Here is a 23071-nt window from a genome sequence, read left to right as displayed (position 1 = left end):
AAAAACAGCTTTTTTTTTTTACTGCCAAGGCACGTCTTGGCTGCAGAAAAAAACTCAGCAAAAAGAGCAATGTTTGAACATAGCATAAAACCACATCTGCAAACGGCCACTGCAGTTTTTACAATGATTCTTTAAAGGGAACCTGTCACCAGAGGTTAATCTGCAGGTTAATAGTGTTATAATGCTGGCCAAGGGTGGCGCCGGTTCAGTCACCGCTCTAACTACACAGAGCGGTGGTTGTAACCGCGCCCCCAGCCCTGCTGTCAACCAGCCACAATGCAGAGCAAGAGTCAGTCAGGGCCGGAGGCACGGTTACATCTACCACTGTGTATTCTCAGAGTGGTGACTGACCCGGCGCCACCTCTGTGACTGAAATCGCGGCCCTGACTGACAGCTGGCCCTAATGCTGGGGGCGCGCTTACAGTCGGCACTCTCAAATACTCAGCAGTGACTGAATCGGCGCTGCCTGGGAGAATAAAGTTAATTTTGACCCCGCAGCGATCGGCACGTGCAGGCGCCAACCAGCATTATAACACTATCAACCTGCAGATTAACAGCGGTTTTTCTGGTGACAGGTTCCCTTTAAGCAGCACATGATTTTGTCAGTAAACCGATATCTCACCTACAAAACTGCAGGGCCCACAATAGTGTCGTCTCGTCTGTCCGTACCCTCATAAAAGTATAATTCACAACAGTTCACAATCATTACCTACCGCTCTGCTCTTCTTCCATAGCTTCTCTCCATTAAGTCGTAGCTTGCCATCATAAAATGCTTCTTCAACTTTGCTGCAATAAAGACAACAGAATAGCACCACAGAACAAAAAACAAAAGATTACAAGTGTCCTAGATTATCTTAATTATTTTTACTAATCATTGATTATGCTGTATGAGGAGGAAAAACACTAAGGCTCTGATTCATCAAGACAAGCGATTTTCTTTCCAATCTTGATGAGGCGGCGTGGTAGCGTCACACACTTCTGATTCATGAAGACGCACACGCCTCCTAATAGAAACTGGAACATCTAACGAGTGACATGCACCTCACCAGAAATCTTACTTCAGTCAGGGACTGGAGTGAGATTTTTGGAGTAGGAAATGCCACAGTTCGTGATGAATTAGATGTGAGTTGACGTCACTCCTTTGTTCCAAGCCAGCTACACCCATTTTGGTGATGGGTGTAGCTGGGACAAACTGGAGTGAAAACGCCAAAAGTTGCAAAATTTACACAGAGTTCTGCCACAATTGTGACTTTTTGAAGTTTGTATGCCACTTTTTGTCCGTAAAAGCTTTGATGAATCGGGCCCATGTCTTAAAGATATGATGACTGAGAAATCATTTAGCATGGTCAAGAAAATCTGTCCATAAGATTAGGCTGCTACTATCTCAAAACGACATGATACTGTGAACAAAGGCATGCAAAACCTACATGTACCCAAGAGCTAGATGTTATTACAAAGGGGTTGTCTCATGACTACCTTGACATCATAGAAGGGAATCTCTTATTTAAGTTGACACCGAATAATTCTACATTTCCCCTCTAACAGCTACTGCAGAGAAAGTGTGTAACTGACTGGCTCCATCCCCCCGGGGCAGGACCCTGGCACCATTTTGAAGGCCGTCTCTGATGTGTCGTATAATGTACAGGTATTTCTCACAAAATTAGAATATCATCAAAAAGTGAATTTCAGTTCTTCAATACAAAAAGTGAAACTCATATTTAGCATCATTACAAACAGAGTGATCCATTTCAAGTGTTTATGGCTTACAGCCAATGAAAACACAAAAATTATTATTTCAGGGAATTAGAATACTTTATAACACGAGCTTGAAAAATGTTTTTAAAATCCGAAATGTTGGCCTACTGAAATGTATGTTCAGTAAATGCACTCAATACTTGGTCGGGCTCCCTTTGCATCAATTACTGCATCAATGCGGCGTGGCATGGAGGCGATCAGCCTGTGGCACTGCTGAGGTGTTATGGAAGCCCAGGTTGCTTTGATAGCAGCCTTCAGCTCGTCTGCATTGTTGGGTCTGGTGTCTCTCATCTTCCTCTTGACAATACCCCATAGATTCTCTATGGGGTTAAGGTCAGGTGAGTTTGCTGGCCAATCAAGCACAGTGATACTGTTGTTTGTAAACCAGGTATTGGTACTTTTGGCAGTGTGGACAGGTGCCAAGTCCTGCTGGAGAATTAAATTTCCGTCTCCAAAAAGCTTGTCGGCAGAGGGAAGCATGAAGTGCTCTAAAATTTCCTGGTAGATGGCTGTGCTGACTTTGGTCTTGATAAAACACAGTGGACCTACACCATGGCATGACATGACATGGCTCCCCAAACCATCACTGATTGTGGAAACTTCACACTAGACCTCAAGCAGCTTGGATTGTGTGCCTCTCCACTCCAGACTCTGGGACCTAGATTTCCAAATGAAATGCAAAATTTACTTTCATCTGAAAACACCTTGGACCACTGAGCAACAGGCCAGGTCTTTTTCTCCTTGGCCCAGGTAAGACGATTCTGGCGTTGTCTATTGGTCATGAGTGGGTTGACACAAGGAATGCAAAACTTGTAGCCCATGACGTCTGTGTGTGGTGGCTCTTGAAGCAATGACTTCAGCAGCAGTCCACTCCTTGTGAATCTCCTCCAAATTTTTGAAAGGCTCTTTCTTATTAATCCTGTCAAGGCTGCGGTTATCCCGGTTGCTTGTGCACCTTTTCCTAGCACACTTTTTTCTTCCACCCAACTTTCCATTAATATGCTTGGATACAGCACTCTGAACAGCCAGCTTTTTTATCAATGACAGTTTGTGGCTTACTCTTCTTGTGGAGTACGTCAATGACTGCCTTCTAGACATCTGCCAAGTCAGCAGTCTTCCCCATGATTGTGGAGCCTACTGAAACAGACTAAGGGTCCCTTTTTAAACGTTTAGGAAGCCTTTGCAGGTGTTTTTTGTTGATTATTCTAATTTACTGAGATAATGAGGTTTGTGTTTTCATTGGCTGTAAGCCATAATCATCAACATTAAGGGTATGTGCACACGATGCAGAAATGAAGCAGAAAATTTCTGCATCATTTCTGCATCTCCCTGGCAGAAAAAACGCATGCAGATTGTGCATGCGTTTTTCCTGCAGAATACATGCGGATCCACATGCAGATTCACATGCGTTTCCGCATGCAGATTGACAAGCGCTTTCCAGGCGATTTTAGCATCACCTGGAAAGTGCTTGATAACTAGGTCACACTATATAAATCCATGCAAACAGCATGGATTTATACAGTGTGAACCGAGAGAGTGTATATACTTACCTCTGATGGCCCGCGCTGTCCTGCTCACTCCGTTCTCCCGGCTGCTGGCAACTTTGAATTGAAAGACCTGCCGACGTCAGCGTCACGTGACCCGTCACATGACTCTGACGGCACCGCAGGTCCTACAACTCACTGCAAGTGCCGGGAACCAAGCGGGAGCGCTGTGCGGGCCGACAGAAGGTAAGAATACATTTATTTTTTATTTTATTCTTCTTTTTACAGCTTTTTTAATGGTACCTGGGTGTGGATGAGACTCTCCTCTCCTCCACACCCGGGTACCATCCGCACATTAGAACGCACCAATTACGCAAGTACAAATGCTGTCTTGCGGAATTGGCGCGTTCTAATGCAAGTCAATGGCGGCGAAATCGCCGCGTTTCCGCAAAATTAATTGATATGCTGCGGATTTTTGACCGCAGCGTTAACGCTGCGGAAAAATCCGCATCATGGGCACAGCACATGCGGATTTCCATTGGGGAACATGGCTGCCCTTCTACCATGCGTTTTTCATGCGTTTCCGCGGCGTTTACGCAACTGCAAAAACGCCGCGGAAACGCATGAAATACGCATCGTGTGAACACAGCCTTACAGAAATAAACACTAGAAATAGATCACTGTTTGTAATGACTATATAATATGAGTTTCACTTTTTGTATTGAAGAACTGAAACAAATTAACTTTTTGATGATATTCTAATTTTGTAAGAAGCACCTGTATATGAATAAGGAATGTATGAGCAAAAAAAGATATTTAAAATCTAGCCACTTTTCTTATGTCATCCTTCATATGTACATGTTCATTACAGTAGAAAAGTCTTAAAGGGGTTGTCCAGTGAAAAGAGGATATCAGCTATTCGGAATAGATAGGTGAAAAACTTGTTGATCAGTGGTAGGCTGACCACTTGGACATGCACCGATCGCCAGAACGGGAAACTTTTATTTCCGTTATAATGGAGCTAAAGTGCGCATGCTTGACCTGCGCTCTATGCAATCCATATAGAATTGCAAGGCGCTGCACTTTGCTTTTTTCAGCAACTTCATATAGAATGAATGAAGCGGTGGTCAGGCGTCTGACCTGCAGCTCTACTTTGCAACTAGGATAAAAGTTCCTTGCTAGGGATAAAAATTGACCGCTCTTCCAATTACTCCTGCTGATCTCTAGTGTTGAGCAAATGTGCTGGAATAACGTGCTATCCGAGCAGAGTGTTATTCCGAGTACCTTTGGCATGCTCTGCTAATATGTTTGCAGTGTGAGGCGCAACACATGCGGGGATTGCCTAAAAAACAGGGAAACCCCGCATGTGTTGCATCTGTCTACCGCTGCAAAACATGTTTGCCTCCCTAGCAGAGCATACCAAATACACTTGAACAACACTTGAGCATGCTCGGATAACACATTTGCTCAACACTACTGGTCTCGACTGGTACTTGACTGGTTTCACATTAGCGCTTGTTGGATGGCTTTTACACACTTTTTTTTTTTTAAATCAAAAACAAAGTGTGTTTACGAAGTACCCTATGTTATTTATACAATGGAGAAAATTAAGTATTTGATACACTGCCGATTTTGCAAGTTTTCCCACCTACAAATAATGGAGAGGTCTGTAATTTTTATCGTAGGTACACTTCAACTGTGAGAGACACAGTATCTTAAAAAAAATATATATATCCAGAAAATCACATTGTATGGTTTTTACATAATTAATTTGCATTTTATTGCATGAAATAAGTATTTGATACAATAGAAAAACAAAACTTAATATTTGGTACAGAAACCATTGTTTGCAATTACAGAGGTCAGACGTTTCCTGCAGTTCTTGACCAAGTTTGCACACACTGCAGCAGGGATTTTGTCCCACTCCTCTGTACAGATCTTCTCCAGATCTTTCAGGTTTCGGGGCTGTCGCTGGGCAACACTGAGTTTCAGCTCCTTCCAAAGATTTTCTATTGGGTTTAGGTCTGGAGACTGACGGTCACCCCAGGACCTTGAAATGCTTCTTACGGAGCCACTCCTTAGTTGCCCTGGCTGTGTGTTTCAGGTCATTGTCATGCTGGATGACCCAGCCACGACTCATCTTTAATGCTCTTGCTGAGGGAAGGAGGTTGTTGGCCAAAATCTCGCAATAGGTGACGTGTCTTTAACACAGGTAATGAGTGCAGAGTAGTTTTTCTATAAGAAGCCCTCCTAACAGGTCTGAGTCAGATTTCTTGCTGGTTGGAAGGTGATCAAATACTTATTTCATGCAATAAAATGCAATTAAATTAATTATTTAAAAATCATACACCGATATTCTGGTTTTAATTTTTAGATTCAGTCTCTCACTGTAAAAGTGTACTTATGGCAAAAATTACAGACCTCTCCATTGTTTGTAGGTGGGAAAACTTGCAAAAATCGACAGTGTATCAAATACATATTTTCCCAATGTATGCACTATGGCTTTTTACTTACTTATAGCAGGGTATATGTTTATTTTATTTCTTAGATTTTTTGTTTAATGGCCAGTGTGAACATGCCATTACACATTGCATGTATACCAATTTACACTCCAGTTCATTTCTTTTGGTTTTGCTTAAGGTTTCTGCATTTAATGCACACAAGGGTGTGGCCTTCCTTTCTTTGAGCAGGACATTAGGTTTATATAGCTTTCCATTGCTGCATGTCCATAGTTGGGTCCCGGTCCTGCTCAGCACATTGAGGTTATTTTCGACACATGGTAAGGTTTTAATACTTGAGGTTAGTACCATCCTGAATGTGTACAGCTTGGCGTTAGTGGGAGGGATTTTAACACCTTTTTTTTTTTTTTTTTATCAAAAACAGTGTTTACTAAATACCCTGTGTTATGTATATGCACTATTGCTTTTTACTTACTTATAGCAGGATATGTGTTTACTTTGTTTCTCTCTTAGGCTGTTTGTTTAACGGCCAAAGTGAACATGCTCTTACAGTTTACATGTATACCAATTTATACTCCAGTTCATTTCTTTCTGTTTTGCTGAGTAGTGGGACTCCACAGCAGATAGGTGATACTCGCTCATCACTAGTTATGTTCGGTTAACCCTTTCGCCGAGTATACTTGGCCGAGCACCGAGTATTTATAGAATGCTCGGGCTTTAAGTTTTCGTTGCTCCGTGAACATGATTTGCGACTGTCTGATAGATTTAATACATTTGAGGAATGCCTGTTTTTCCAGTATTCCTCACATGTATTAAATCTGTCAAACAGTCGCAAATCATGTTCACGGAGAGACAAAAACTTAAAGCCTGAGCATTCTATAAATACTCGGTGCTCGGCCGAGTATACTCGGCGAAAGGGTTAACCGAACATAACTAGTGATGAGCGAGTATCACCTATCTGCTGTGGAGTCCCACTACTCCACAAATGTCATTTCTGAGGCAAAGCCAACAAATGCCAAAAAATTGTAGAATGTAGTCAAAGCATCCTGGGCTGGAATAACAGTTGACAGAAGTTGGTTGACTCTATGCAACATAGATGTGAAGCAGTTCTAAAAAACTGTGGGTATACAACTAAATATTAGGTTAGTGATTCACAGGAATGCTAAATCCCCCCCAAAAAGTACATATTGTGAGTTTGTAAAGACAAATGCAGACACTGCTATATTTTAGAACAGCCCAATGTTCATTTTTTGTTATTTTCTGTAAAGTATTTAAAAATTATATACATTTCTCTTCATGTTTTGAATTAGAAAACAGTGTGCAATGTCCGCAATGCATGGAAATAAAAACTAGTATAAAGATTTTGTGCTCAACTCATGTTTTTAAACACTACTGTATAACAATACATGTGCGTTCTCAGAAACAAGAGTCTGATCAGAAGTGCAGAACTATATGTCAGAAAGAGAGAATATTTGCTGTGTGTACAGTACAACAATGCCACCATTTAGGAAACTACGGACTTTCTGATACAGTGATGAGGCATTGGAACACTTACTTCCGAGACGTGTCTAATCCAGCAGTGAGTATCACATCAAAACGAAATGACTGCACAGCTTTTTCTACGTCTTTATAGTCTTTAGGTATGCTGGGGTCTTCAACATGCTCATCTTCATAATCACTTATATCTTCTGGATCCACCTCTTCTTCATCATCCTCTTCTTCTTGAGATGCATGGGTCTTGTTCTGCTTTTGACTTTTCTTACCTTTATGCCGCACAGCATATAAAAATGGTTTCATGAGAGAAGTATTCAAAAATCCATTGGAGTTCGTGTGCAGTAAAGCGGTGATCGGCTGTCTGTAGTCAGCACAGTTTGACAGCTGACTACAATGTGTCCACCACCTGATGCATTGTGCAGAGCTGTATGTGAGTGATCGTGGCCTCTGACATGAGCTTGAATAAAAGTGCACATTTCTGAAGGCTCTGATGGACAGTCTGATCACAGTCATTTCATAACCTGTCCTGTAGAATAAAACATATCAAGAAATGCTTTATATGGTTACGTGTCCCAAATAAGAAATACGTACCTTTCATTTTGCTCAGATCATCACTTATTCAGCTGTACACCGAGATGCTACACTACAAAGACATTATAGTGGCAGGCGGTGCAAGTATTTTACACCCCCTTAACCCATGAACTATTAGCACTCCTGTGTCCCTTCCACCAGTTCAGTTTTGCAGCTTCAGCAAAAACGCCAGTGGTCATTTTCCTGAGGCGGCTTCACCGGCTCTCATTCTTGCAGTGGCTTGCACTATTCTTGGAAGCCACCTGAAGAAGGAGCATGTCACTTCTTTTAACCTAGTGTTTCCCAAACTCCAGTCCTCACAGCTCCCAACACATTATGTCTTCAGGATTTCCCTAGTATTGCACAGGTGAGTTTTTTTTACCTCAGTATTTGTAAGCCAAAATCAGGAGTGGAACAGTCAGAGGGAAAGTATAATAGAAACACGTCACCACTTCTGTATTTATCACCCACTGCTGGTTTTGGCTTATAGATACTGAGGTAAAAAAGTCACCATATACTCCACGTGTGAACGTGGCCTAAAAACTTGAAAGCAGCTCTTAATAATGAATTAAGATAGTAATGAATCATATGCAATGCACTGTCTACATTCATTAACTGCTCGTCATCTGTTATCTCGGTCTCTGCTTATTAGTGTTGAGAGAGTATGTTCTGTTAACCGTTTCGGCGAGTATGCTCGGGCCGAGCTCCGAGTATTTACAGCTGCTCGGTGATATGGTTGAATCGCTCCCGTGTGCATGATTTGCGACTGTTTGACAGCTTTATTACATGGGAGGAATGTCTATTTCTTACACATTCCTCACATGTAATAAAGCTGTCAAACAGTTGCAAATCATGCACACGGGAGCGATTCAACCTGATCACCGAGCAGCTGTAAATACTCGGAGCTCGGCCCGAGCATAAGGACAGAACATACTCGCTCAACACTACTGCTTATGCAATCGAGGTGAGCTTGTCATTAGTTGCTGCACTATACGCAGCAGCCAAGAAAACAAAGCTCACTTCATTTTACTGAGATTTGCAATTTTGGTCACTACCTATGCAGAGAGCAGCAGTCAATGACAAACTCAGCTTGCCTGCTGCACTCTGTATAAGCAGCACCAGGCAGGCAGAAATTCACTCCTAGAAAATGCAGCAGTTGCGTGCAAAGATCATTTATAATATATAAATAATAATAATTTGACATTAGGGTCAGCATGGGGGTTGAAAATTTGCGCTGCCAAAGAATTTATCAACTGTCTGAATGCTATGCCACAGCATGGAGCACACTGCTTTTTGTTTAAGGCTCTGTCAACATTACTACATTTACTATGCTATATAATCACTTGTGTTGTATGCTGGCAAATACGGGCCAGACAGACAGAAGGCTGCACTGGAAAAAGGGCCAGACAGATAGAGGGCTGCACTGGACATTAAAAAAGTAGTCATTAGACCCACCGATAATAGGGTTTCCAGGAGTCCCTCCTGACAGCACCATCAGGAGAATACCAGAGCATACATTTTAGGGTGGGACCACTGCCTGAAGGACCTTCCTTCCGAAGGCCATCTTTTGGCCTGATAGAATGTCCAATTTATAGTGTTTACAGAAGGTGTTCAGATTTGTCCAAGTTGCCGCTCTGCAGATCTGGTCCACAGATGCCCCTGCTCTTTCTGCCCATGATGCGGACATAGCCCTGGTAGAATGGGCTCTAATATTTTCTGGAGGGGACTTCCCCTCAGCTAAATAAGCTAGACTAATTACTGATCTGACCCATCTTGCTAATGTAGATTTTGTTGCTTTTTTCCCCTTATTTTTTACCCCAAACTGTATGAATAGGTTGGAGTCTATGCGCCAGTCTTTCGTGACCTCTAAGTATTGTAGAACTACTCTCCTGACATCAAGTGAGTGGAAGGCTAGTTCCTGATCATTCTTATAATCCTAACAAAAAGAGGGTAGGCCCACCTCCTGATTCATATGGAAAAGGGTAACTACTTTTGGTAAAAAAGCTGGGTCTAATACAATCGTCTAGGCATTTCAGGTATGGGTCTCTGATTGAGAATGCTTGAATCTCCCCTATCCTTCTCGCTGTGGTTATTGCGACTAGGAACACTGACTTAAGTGAGAGGAATTTTGTGTTAGATTCTATGAGAGGCTCGAAGGGCTTGTTGCATAGGCTCTTTAGGACATGTTTAAGTCCCATGGTGGGATGTAGGATTTAATTGTTGGTCTTAACCTTGTTGTAGCCTTAACGAATTTTTCTACCCATGGATGGTGGGCTAGCAGATACTGTAATCCATGAAAGCGCTCAATGCAGCAACCTGTACTTTTAATGTGCTGGGTCTTAGACCTTTTTCAAACCCTGTCTGTAAGAACTCTAGTATTTTAGGGAAGTCGGGAACGGAACTCTCAGATGCTGGTTGATACTGCGAACAGAATGTCTTCCAGATTTTTGTATAGATGGCCGATGTTACAGGTTTCCTACTATTTTGCATGGTTGAGACTACTGCATCTGATAGGCCCCTAGATCTCAGGATATGCCTTTCAGGGTCCATGCCGAAAGCTGGAGAAACTTCATATCGGGATGGAATATCGGGCCCGGAAACAGCAAGTCCTGCCTCTCCGGAAGGATTATTGGATCCTCCAGGGACATTTTCTTCAGTAAGGGGAACTAACTTCTCTTGGGCCAGAAAGGTAGGATTATTATCACCCTGGCTCAGTCTTCCTGAATCTTCTTTAGTACCCACGGTATCAAGGGTAAAGGAGGGAATGCATATGCTAGATTCATGTTCCATCTTTGAGATAAAGCATCTATCCCTTCTGGTCTGTCTTCTGGATTGAGGGAGAAGAATTTTTCCGCCTTTGCGTTTTTCTGTGTGGCGAAGAGATCCCAAAGGGGAATGCCCCATCGATGTGTTACCTGACGAAACACCTCCCAGTTCAACTCCCATTCAGACTGTAGGACAGTTTCTCGACTGAGGAAGTCTGCTACTGTATTGTGAGAACCTTTTAGATGCACTGCAGATATTGAAATATTGAAAGGGCCGATCTTTCTGCCCACTGGAAGATCCCCCCCCAAGGATTGTAGAAGGTGGTGACATGGACCTCCCTGATGTTTGAGGAAAGCCACTGACGTCATGTTGTCCGTTAATACTCTGACATGTTCACCTTTTAGATGTTCTTGACACCTTTTCAATGCCTCCCAGACGGCCTGAAGCTCTCTCAGATTTGATGATCTGGGACGATCCTGCGTCCGCCAGGTACCTTGTAGGTATTGACTGTTTACGTGAGCCCCCCAGCCTCTGCTGCTCGCATCGGTAGTGAGAGTCACGAATGGGGTTAATTTCCGCATGACTCCTTCCTGTAGGTTGGCCTTGGAGGTCCACCAAGTCAATGATCTTTTGGTTACCTTCGATAAGGAAACCCTTTTGTCAAGATCGACCATTTTCCGATTCCAGGTTGATAGAATTTGTTGCTGCAATTGTCTCGAATGGAATTGGCTCCACCTGACTCCCGGTATGGAAGCTGTCATGAGACCCAGGATTTTCATACATTCTCGAATGATAACTTTCGTCCTCCTCCTGAATTTCTTGATCTTGGCCCTGAGCTCTGTCTGTTTCTTTTCCGACAGAAATACATTTGTTGTTCTGAGTCTAGAAGGATTCCCCCCCCCAAAAAAGTCTTTCTTCTTTCTGGAACAAGATGTGATTTTCCCAGTTTATAATCCCTCCTAAATTTCCTAGGGTCAGGATGGTTGATGTTAGGTTGTTTTTTAGCTGCTGTGGAGAGTCTGCCAATACCAGGAAGTCGTCTAGATATTGAATGATTAATATTCCTTGTTCCATGAGGAACGCCATAACTTCGGCCATCAGTTTGGTAAAGATACGTGGAGCTGAAGATAGGCCAAACGGAAGACAAGTGAACTGGTAATGTAGAATGGTGTCTCCTTTTAGTGCAAACCGTATTAGTTTTTGACGGTGAATTGGGACATGATAATAGGCCTCTTTGAGATCTATTGTACACATCACCATGTTGTGTCCGATTAAGGGAATTGTCGACCTGATTGATTCCATTTTGAATTTTTTGTAAACGACTGATTTATTTAGACTCTTCAGATTTATTATGGTGCGATAATCGCCCCCGGGTTTCTTTATTGAAAAAAAGACCTGAGTAAAAGCCCAGGAACTGTTCTGCTTCTGCTACTGGTATCACTGCTCCTGAGTTTATCAGTTTTCTCACGTCTGTTAGCAGTCTTTTGGAGACCTGGGCGGATTGGGTTGTTGTCAGGTGAAACCTTCCCTGCGGGATCTGTCTGAATTCTATCTTGAAGCCCTGAGCGATAGATTGGAGAATCCATGGGCTGTTGGTAATCTTCATAAATGCTCCGTGTAAAAGTTGGAGTCTTCCTCCTACGTGTGTTAGCACTTGTAGTGGGAAGGGATTCCTCAAGATACCTCCCTTCTGGTAGCTCCATCTACCTGACTTCCCTTTCCGGAATATTCTGGCTTTTGCTGGTAACGAGGTTTCCGAAAGGAGACACCTTCTTAGGTTTCTCCTCCGGAAATCCCTTTTTTCCCCTTCTCCCATGACAGCACCACCTGAGAGAGGGTATCCGCCCACCAAGGACAGGAACCTACTGAATAAAAAGGCGGTACCTCTCTTCCGCATCAGTTTTTGGTTCCTGTCCCTGATGGGAGCCTCACCAGGTGGTACCTCACGTACCTGGATTATGGACGGTGCGGCCTGGAGGCCGTGGAAGCAGCAGATGGTCCCTGTTCCCAGCCCGTCTGGCTGCTGCCCGGGTCTGCGTGTGGGGAGGAGGTGCTGTTTTCCTTCGGATGCCTCCCCGCGTGCGCCGGGGCCTGCGGCCGGGTCTGCGCCTCGCAAAGATGAACTGAGCGCGCCGGCCGGCAGGTCTTCCAGGCTGCGCACGTGGGGGTCGCGTCGCACCCTCTGACGGAGCGCGCCGGAAGTCCGGGCTGCGCACGCGCGGGGTGCTGACGCACCCTATCATGGAGTGCGCCGGAAACCGGGTCTGCGCATGCGCGGGTGGGAAGCTGTCATCCCGCTGCAAGCGCGCCGGGTGCCGCTGGGCTGCGCACGCGCAGAGGCAGGTGGATCTGCGGGTAGCACGCCAGCTGGCTAAAATTTAAAAAAAAAAAAAAAAAAAGGGAAAAAAAAGAGAGAGATGAGCACGCTGCCGGAAGGGGAGGAGCCTAAAGGAGGTGGAGCCCTACTGCTTTTAAGGATGGGAAGCAATCAGGATGGCGGTGTCTGCATCCCCGCCATGATGAATGAGGAACCGCAGTCACCTGGGCAGCAGCTGTCACCGCCACAGGAAGTACAGCAGCAGCCACAGCCATCAAAGCAGCGCAAGCAGCTCAAACAAATGGAACGGGAATCTTCCCATCGACAAAGTCACAGCAGTGAGGGGCGTACGAGTTCCGGCAAGACTGGTCAGAAAAGACTTAGTCAGTCCACCTCCGCCAGATGGGAGCCCTCATGTGAACGGCAACCACCGCCTCCGGTACCCTAGTCTGAACGGCAGTGTGGTGAGTGATCTTCGTGAAAGTCTCACCTTGAATAATGTGCTCTTCTCTCTCTCTCTCTCGCTCTCTTTTCCTCCTTCTTCTCCTTTTATTTCTTGGGGCAGGAGGCGAAGAAGTGTAGTGCTAAAAATAAAAACAGGGAGTGTGCTTTATGCAAAATCGGTCTTCCCACCTCCTATGCCAAAAACCTATGCTCAGACTGTATTCAGAAAACCATTGCAGAGGAGTCCCCCAGGTTTTCTTTAGAATTAAAGGATCTAATCCAGACAGAGGTCAGAGAGTCTTTAAGAGGCTTAACCTCACTCAAAAAGAAGAAGCGAAAACTAGTTTCTTCAGAATCAGAGGAATCAGTGGAGTCCCGTTTTACGAGAGAACTGCCTTCCTCCTCTAATCACTCCTCATCGGAGTCTTCGGATGATAATGGGGGGGGGGCAGACCTTGTTTTTCGGTTGATAATACTGAGAGACTAGTTAAAGCCGTCAGAGGGACTATGGGTATTACCGATACCAAAGTGCCCAGAACAGTCCAGGATGTTATGTTCGGGGGCTTAGACCAAAGGAGGAGACGCTCATTCCCGGTCAATGACAGGATTAAATCTCTGATAGAAAGGGAATGGAAGAAACCGGAGAGGAAGGGTCAGCTGCCGTCATCCTCCAAGCGGAGGTACCCCTTTGAGGATGAGGATGCGGCTAAATGGGACAAAACCCCTAAGATTGACGTGGCCATTTCAAAATCTTCAAAAAAATCCACTCTGCCCTTTGAGGATTTAGGAGCCTTAAAAGACCCGCTGGATAAAAAAGCGGAGTCCTTCCTTAAGCAAACCTGGGAGTCGTCAGCAGGGGCCCTTAAACCGGCAGTAGCAGCGACCTGCACTGCTAGATCTATGATGATCTGGCTTCAACAATTGGAAGACCAGATCAGGGGGAATGTGTCCAGGGAGAAAATTCTATCAGACCTTCCTCTTATGCAGGGAGCGGCTGCATTCCTGGCAGATGCATCGGCAGATTCAGTTAGGCTGGCTGCCCGGTCTGCAAACCTCTCTAATGCAGCCCGTAGGGCGCTATGGCTCAAGAGCTGGCCAGGAGATGTGCAGTCAAAGTCTAAACTGTGCTCAATCCCTTGTGAGGGGGACTTCTTGTTCGGCAAAGGTCTAGATGACATCCTAGATAAAGCCGCAGACAAAAAACATGGATTTCCCATGGTGTCTGGTTCCCGATTTAACAGTTCCTTTCGGAAGAGAAAATACAGCCGCAGTAAAGCTCCCAGAGACCAAGGTAGCTGGAAAGACCGAAAGCCGTATAGCAGAGGCTTCATGTTTGGGGGTCCCTCCTCCGAGAATAAGAAAGCCCCTAAGTGACAGTTCCCCCCAGGTGGGAGGAAGATTGTCCCACTTCCTGCCTGCCTGGAAGAAAATTTTCATCCAATTCTTGGATCTTAGGGATAATCAGGAGGGGGCTCACACTAGAGTTCAAGAGCAGGCCCAAGAACACTGTCAAAATATCAGCCCCCAGAGGTTTAGTGGAACAGATAGCCTTACAGCAGGAAGTTCTCTCTCTGCTCAGGAAAGGAGTTCTGGTGGAAACACCTGCACCCGAGCAAGGAAGAGGATTCTATTCGACCCTCTTCCTAATAAAGAAGCAGGACGGCTCCTTCAGGACCATTGCGAACTTAAAGAGACTGAACGACCATTTAATCTACAGGCCTTTCAAGATGGAAACAATAAAATCAGCCATAAAGATGTTATTTCCGGACTGTTTTATGTGCGTCCTCGATCTGAAGGACGCCTACTACCACGTCCCGATTTTGCCAGATCATCAACAGTTTCTAAGAGTAGCTGTACAATTCGGCAGGCACGTAAGGCATTTTCAGTTCGCAGCTCTTCCCTTTGGCATTTCCATGGCGCCGAGAGTCTTCACAAAAATCATTCTGGAGGTCACAGCGCACTTGAGGGAAAGAGATATTTTAGTCATCCCTTATCTGGACGATTTCTTAGTAGTGGGCAGATCAAGTCAACTCTGTGCTCTAGCCCTGGCGGACGTCATGGCCAGTCTAAGACGCCTAGGTTGGCTGTTAAATCTGGAGAAGTCAAGGCTGGAACCAAAGAGGGTTCAGTCTTTCCTGGGTCTCATTCTGGACTCGGAAAACCAAACCTGTCTTCTGCCAGAGGAAAAGAAACTGAAGATCAGATCCCTAACATCTCAGATTGTCAGCAATCCGACCATCACCCTGAGGAGTGCAATGTCTCTGTTGGGTACAATGACGTCTTGCATTCCGGCGGTTCAGTGGGCCCAGCACCATTCCAGATGTCTTCAACAGGAGATTCTGGCAGCGAACAGGCGGCTCAAAGGTCGCCTGAATGGGAAAATCTCTTCCAGATGTTGTGATCAACTCCCTGGACTGGTGGACATCTCCGGTCAACCTATCTTTGGGGGTTCCTTGGACCTTCCAGGTGTCGGATACAATTACAACAGGCGCAAGTGCGGAAGGTTGGGGAGCTCACCTAAGGGATCGTTCTGTACAAGGCCTCTGGTCGGACAGCGAGACAAGCCTCTCTTCCAACATGAAAGAGCTGTTGGCAGCCAGAAACGCGCTAAAAGAATTCAGTTCTGTTCTTCAGGGTCCTCACGTCAGGATAATGTCAGACAACAGATCAACAGTCGCCTACATCAATCATCAGGGGGGTACCAGGTCTCTCCCTCTGATGTTAATAGCGGATCAGATCTTCAGGTTTGCCGAGAGTCGGCTGGTTACGCTCTCGGCACTGCATATTAAAGGGGAAGAGAACATAAAGGCCGATTTCTTGAGTCGTCACATCTTGAAACAAGGAGAGTGGGAGTTGAATCCAGCCGTTTTTCAGCAGATTGTGGATCGGTGGGGACAGCCCCAGATAGATCTGTTTGCAAACAGACACAATCGGAAGACCGAAACCTTTTGCTCCCTGAATCCAAAAGAGGGGGCGTTTGCGGTGGACGCGCTGCAGATTCAGTGGGATTTCACTCTAGCTTATGCCTTTTCCCCTTTAGTACTGATCCCTACTATCCTGAGGAAGATCCGAGAGGAACGGGCGAGGGTTATATTGATCGCCCCGTTCTGGCCCAAGAGACCATGGTTCACTTGGATGAAGAGAATGTCCCAAGCAGATCCATGGGTTCTTCCAGACATCCCGGATCTCCTCAGGCAGGGCCCAGTCTGTCATCCCCAAAGAGCTGGCCTGCATTTGACGGCTTGGATTTTGAGAGGTCGCTATTGACGCAAAGGGGGTTTTCTCCAGATCTTGTTACTACCCTTCTAGCAAGTAGAAAGCCGATAACAACTAGAATCTATGGTAGAACCTGGGCTAAGTTCTCGTCTACCTCGGGTCAGTCTGCCAAAGGGAGGGTTCCTATTGAGGCCATACTAGAATTCCTCCAGAAGGGGTTAAACATGGGACTAGCTACCAGTACTCTTAAGGTACAGGTATCTGCTCTGGGGGCACTGTATAATTATGACTTGGCAGCAAATAGATGGATCATTAGATTTATTAAAGCCTGTCATAGATCCAGACCTATTCCTGTTCCAAGAATGCCTCCTTGGGACCTTAATTTAGTTCTGGAAGCATTAACCAAACCTCCCTTCGAGCCCTTAGAGAAGGTTTCAGAAAAAATCTTAACTTTAAAGACTGCGCTATTGGTGGCCCTGACATCAGCTCGTAGAGTCAGTGACTTACACGCACTATCCATTAACCATCCATTCACTCAAGTATGTATGGATAGAGTAATCTTAAGACCAGACCCAGCCTATCTTCCAAAGGTAGCCTCCAAGTTCCATAGGACGCAAGTAATCACTCTCCCTTCCTTCTATCCTAATCCTAGGGATTCTGAGGAATATAAGCTTCACACCTTAGATGTTAGGAGGGTGTTAGTCCAGTATTTGGAAGTGACAAAAGCCTGGAGAAAGAGTGACGCTTTATTTATATCCTTTCAGGGGGCTAGGAAAGGACTTAAGGTTACAAGGGGGACCATAGCTAGATGGGTCAGGGATACTATTACCTTAGCCTACTCTTCTAGCAATCTGCCGGTTCCTGAGAACCTGAAGGCCCATTCCACCAGAGCGGTAGCCGCTTCCTGGGCTGAGAAGGCGGATGTGCCCATCGACATTATATGTAAGGCGGCAACTTGGTCATCCCCTGCTACATTTTACAAACATTACCGTCTTGACCTTTCCTCTTCTACTGATCTGTCCTTTGGTAGAAGGGTGTTGCAAGCGGTGATCCCTCCCTCTGGTATTTAATCTCTATAAATCTCTCAGGTGGTGCTGTCATGGGAGAAGGGGAAAAGATCCTAGTTACTTACCGGTAACGGGATTTTACAGAGCCCATGACAGCACCCTATTAATTCCCTCCCCTTTATCACTGTGGTGTGCACTTTTTTTTAAGGTGTTTAGTACATATGTTGAGGTGGTGGTTATGTATTAACCTGTCTTCGGAGGCCCTCTCATGCTCTGAAACAAAAAACTGATGCGGAGGAGAGGTACCGCCTTTTTATTCAGTAGGTTCCTGTCCTTGGTGGGCGGATACCCTCTCTCAGGTGGTGCTGTCATGGGCTCTGTAAAATCCCGTTACCGGTAAGTAACTAGGATCTTTTTTCCATCTGAGCCGTTCTCCAGTATTTCATCCAATACTGGACCAAACACCCGGAGACCTGAAAAGGGAATGGCACACAATTTACTTTTAGAATGACTGTCTCCTGACCAGGTTTTTAGCCATATTGCTTTTCTGGATGCAGTAGAAAGGGCCCCATTCTGAGCAGCAAATCTTATTGATTATGCCGAGGCGTCGGCGACAAACCCTGTTGCCATCTTAAGTAGAGGAATTGAGTCGAGGATCTCATCTCTGGATGTCTTCCAGTTGTTCCAGCCATATACTCATGGATCTTGCTACTGAAGTGGATGCGATATTGGCTTTTATTATCGCCGCAGATGTTTCCCAAGTCTTTTTAAGAAGACTGTCTCTGCCTTCCTATCCATTGCATCTTTTAGGTTATGTGCCCACGATGCAGAAATGCTGCATATTTTTTCCGCTTCTCCCTGGCAGGAAAAACAAATGCGGATTTTACATGCGTTTTTCCCGCTAGGTAGAAGCATTTGTCAAGCGTTTTTGCATGCAGGTTATCAAGCGCTTTTCTAAGCGATTTTAGCATCACTTGGAAAAGTGCTTGACAACTTCGTCACACAATATAAATCCATGCAACCGGCATGGATTTATATAGTGTGACAAAGTAATAGTTAAAAAAAAAAAAAAAGAAAAGAATAAGAATGGTGAAAAATAAAAAATAAAGATTATACTTACCTTCCCTTGGCCCGCGGTCTTCTCCGATACGTCCGGTCTCCCCGGAGTCTCGCGGTTGTGTAAAAGGACCTGCCATGACGTCATTGAGTCATGTGACAGGTCAGCGGTCGCGTGACCTGTCACATGACTCAATGATGTCATGTCAGGTCCTCACACCACCGCAAGCTGTACAAGAGACCGGGTGCATCGCAGAGGAGGCCGGGGGCCATCAGAAGGCAAGTATAATCTTTATTTTTTATTTTAAACTTTTTTTTTTTTTTTTTTTTTTTTTTTTTTTACAGGTACCATGGTACCCGGGTCTGGATGAGAGTCTCCTCTTCTCCAGGCCTGGGTACCATCCGCACATTGAATCGCTTCATATCTGCGTGTGCACATGTAGTGATGCGGATATTAAGCGTTTCAATGCAAGTCAATGGCAGCAATTACGATGCGTGTCCGCAAAATTAATGGACATGTAGCGTATTTTTCCGCAATGATAATCCGCAGCAGAAATTTCCGCAGCATGTGCACAGCACATGCGGATTATCATTGGGGACCATGGGACACGTATTACCAAGCGTTTTCGCTGCGGAAATTCCGCGGCAAAAACGCTTGAAAAACGCAGCCTTGGATGGATGTTTTTTTCGCTACCCTGGCAATCGGGATATCAATTTTTGGGGTTTCAGCCCATAATTTTATATCTTCTGGTTCAAATGGTAGGCGAGTTCTGAAGCTTCTGGGAATTACTAGCTTCTTCTCTGCGTCCTCCCACTCTTCCAGGATCATTGCATTAATGTGATTATTCACGGGAAAAACCTTGTTCCTGCGGGTTCTCAACCCCCCAAACATCTCATCCTGCACTGATGATGGTTGGTAAGTGTCTATCTGCATAGTGTTTCTTACTGCAGTTAACAGTGTAACGGTATCTTCCCAGGAGAAGAGATATTTTTTCATCTCTTCTGGGGGGTTAATGAGAGTCTTCCCTGTCCTGATTGGGAGCAGAAAAATCCGACAAATCTTCTTCCCCAGAACTGAACTCTAGCTCCTGACGTGTCCTCTTGAGACGGGGCGCACCCTGAGGAGCGACTAAATCTGTGACAGTACTCTGCACTTCCTCTCTTACTATGGCTTTTAAGTCTGACATGAAGGAGGAATGTTCTTCTTTGACAACTTTTGCAATACAGGTAGAGCATAACTGTTTCCCGTATGTGTCCTGTAGTTTCTTGTTACAGATGGCGCATCTCCTTTTCTTAGGAGCTGATGTCATCGAGTCTTTTTAGGTGTCTCCTTGTCCTAAAATGACAAGGAGCACAAGACTTTTTACTACCGTATACAAATGGGAATGTGGTGAGAAGAGGGGCAGTACTCCGTAAACTTACTTGAACTGGAGGTTCAGTCGGAGTATCAGAACAACCAGTGGTTTGATCTGCCACTACTGGTGTGCTGGTTTCTCACCTGTCTTCCATCTGCATCGTCAGAAAAAAAGGCGTATCTCCTTTAATTTTCAGTTTGGCGCCATTTTTTTTCAAATTTTCCGAAAGTGCATTCCACTGTGGAACGAACGCCGGCTACTAGAGGTTTGCGTATCGCTCCCTCTGTAACCGGAAGTGCTGTCTCCGCCATCTTGTGGCGCACGCTGGAGCTGTGCGCAGGGCTGCTGCCGCCGGAACCCAGAGCCCCCTTTGCGGGGGAGACGGTTCCACTCCTACCAGAAAAAGGCTGAGGGACCCCTGGTTTCAGTGGGGTGTTGGCCTCTGGACCCAGGCAGGAGTGAGAGGAGGAGTACGAGGACCCCGGCCTGATCCTCCTGAGCCCGGCTTCAGGAACTCCTGCTCCCGGTACATAATCCTCTTCTGTGTCCGTCCCTGATAGGATATGAAGGACGACCTCCTGATGGTGCTGTCAGGAGGGACGTCCTGGAAAAAGGTAATGCTACAGTTTCCAAACAAGAAATAATCCATTGCATACCAAGTATTGCTCCATGGTATTACACCTTACAACTAATTTACTATATACAAACCTCCTGAAATAACTAGACACATGTAGTAATATCTATGTATTCAGTAATTCTTGTGAATACCGTATTCCCAGGATATGCACTCATACTCACAGAAGGTGTATCCCTCCTAAGACACATAGGTAAATACCCTAAAGTACGAGGGTACACCTTTTAGGTGGAACAAGCTAACATTCAGAGGAGGAAGGAGGAAGCTACTGAAGTAATGAGTACAGCTGTTACAGACTACTCTCAGGGCTGCACATTTATTAATGTGACAACTGACACTCAAGAAGAAATAGGTCACAGAAGCTAAAAGAACAGGTCCACCAAGTACTGAAGCGTATTCCTAATTACCAAAGGTAATGTCAACAAAAATGTTTGTATGTGACCATCCTTGTTCTATGATATTCAAAAATATCACATTTAATAGGGTAGGCGGGGCAATTTAATTGTTTTCTTCTTGGCTTAAGAACTTATAGGCAGGTAGTTGCTAGCGACCTGCCTCTTGCGCCCGGTGCCGATCTCTGCCAGCTCAGAGCAGTCATGGACCACTCATGTTGGCAATTCTGCAGCTTCTTGTGACATCACGTCAACAGAGCAGCTGCTTCCGTTCCACTCTGCTCTGCTGACAGAGGGTGACTGCCGGCGTCATGCTGATTGACAGCTTGCTAGCTGCTGCCTAACTGCAGGGAGCCAGCTGTCAAGCAGCCGCAGAAAAGGAAGAGTTTCTCTGTTGACATGAAGCAGCAAAATCGCAGTCAAAAGTGGTCTGTGATCGCTCTGAGCCGGGCAGAACAAGCAGGTAGTTAGCAACAACCTGCCTGGATGTTCTTAGCCCCATGAGAAAAAAAATTCAAATAGTCCCAGAAAACCCTTTTAAAAGGAATTGGTCACCTCCAGAAATGATATTTATCTGCAGATATAGGGGAATCTCTAGGTAAATAGCATTTAAACTCCGTGTAGTCAGCTTACTGAAGCAGTGGTTACATGGAGAAAACTAAGGCTATGTGCCCACGATGCAGAAATGCTCCGGATTTTTCCTGAGCGTTTCTGCATCTCCCTGGCAGAAAAAACACATGCGGATTTTACATGCATTTTTCCTGCCAGGGACAAGCGGATGTCCCGCATTTTTCACATGCAATTTAGTTACGCCCCTAATGCATTAAGTTACGTGCGCCTTGTAATGAATTACGTGCATCATATGCCTCCTGCATGCCAATCATTCAGACTGTCGTACGAAAAGCCAGTCTTAATAGATCGATCCTGGAGAGTTAAAACAAATGGCTGCATTCAAAACTACGACTCGTCTTGCAAAAAAACAAGCCCTCATACAGGTATGTCAAAAAAAGAGAAAAAAAAATTACAGCTCTTAAAAGAAAAGGATTAAAAAAAATAAACAAACAAAAAAAAACACAGAAGCGGAAAAATATCCAGCTCTTTAGGGTGTTAAAGGGGCTTTCCGGGATAAGAATAAAAGTACAGTCCTATAAAAGTGACCAGTACATGGCGTGCATGCCAGTGGGGAGATGCAAGTACAGGATCGGCTGCAGCGCTTGCCTCGTCAAACAACGATCACATAGTTATGGCGAGGAGGGCGCAAACCAATCTTTGTAGTCCGCCAGCTATGCCCACCATCTCCGCCATGCAGAAGCACAGGGGGCAGCTGGGGATCGGACATCACCAGACATGTCTGATGGCGTCTTATCTCCTGTGGAAACCGAGGATATTGAAATCCAAAGTGCTGGATTTCTCGTTACCCCAATATCTGCATTAGATATCAGCCGGTAACTGGCATTATAAGTCACTATAATATACAGAGTCTGCCTGGTTATACTACACAGAAACCTGAGGAGGCTCATCCAGCTCCCATGTGATGCAGCAATAAATAGCCCTGTGCAATGCAGCCTCTGCTGACTGCCATAGGAGGAGAGAAGGCCAGCACCATGCGCATATCACAGGCTGCCGAGCTGCTCCACACTACTGCGCACTCACACTCACCTGAGGAGCCACATACACACTTGCCTGAGTGCTGACCTCCCTGCAGCGCTGCATCCCAAGCCTCCTTCTCGATCCTCTTCCTGTTCCGCTCTCCAACTTCTACTCCTCGGATGTGTGCGTGTGCGCCACCTGCTGGACTCTCGCATCACTACACGCGAGGACTTCCCCACCCAGAGTGCCCGACCTGTCACACAACAGCCGCAAGTGGCAATCAGTAAACACCGGTTATACCGCGGTGTCCGTCAGTTTATTCTATCAATTGTGACCGAAACTGCAGATATGGAGAAAGTAGTTTGCTTTTAGTGTAGGATTTATATGTAGACAAATCCCTGAAGCACTAGGTTTTATATTTGCTCCTTGTAGTGTCACTGTCAGTCTGATTTTGCCTGTATAAATGTATGTGCTGCAGTTAACATAGTGTCCGGTAGATGGCAGTGTGACTGCACTGTAATCCACAGTGACC

General features: G+C 45.3%; 1 protein-coding gene across 3 annotated transcripts in view; it reads right to left on the bottom strand.

The window, feature by feature from the left end:
• The window catches only part of MTRES1 (mitochondrial transcription rescue factor 1), a 31301-nt gene extending 8525 nt beyond the window's left edge, over positions 1 to 22776 (bottom strand). The window contains exons 1-3 of one of the 3 annotated variants that reach the window (XM_073675794.1): positions 22633 to 22776; positions 7254 to 7718; positions 714 to 786 (exon numbers count right to left, since the gene is read on the bottom strand). In XM_073675794.1, the coding sequence (XP_073531895.1) occupies positions 714 to 786; positions 7254 to 7718; positions 22633 to 22754 (660 nt within the window). In that variant the 5' untranslated portion in view covers positions 22755 to 22776. Of the gene's footprint in view, positions 1 to 713; positions 787 to 7253; positions 7719 to 22608 lie in introns of all 3 variants that reach the window. The other 2 variants (XM_073675795.1, XM_073675793.1) reach the window with 2 other exon arrangements.
• Between the last annotated feature and the right edge of the window lie 295 nt (positions 22777 to 23071).

This window comes from Phyllobates terribilis, unplaced genomic scaffold (genome assembly GCF_046119375.1).
Source record: "Phyllobates terribilis strain yellow unplaced genomic scaffold, ASM4611937v1 Scaffold_3__8_contigs__length_932513732, whole genome shotgun sequence".
NCBI classification, from domain to species: domain Eukaryota; kingdom Metazoa; phylum Chordata; class Amphibia; order Anura; family Dendrobatidae; genus Phyllobates; species Phyllobates terribilis.
The sequence above is the reverse complement of the archived record's forward strand: the minus strand, read 5'-3'. Positions and strand labels throughout refer to the sequence as shown.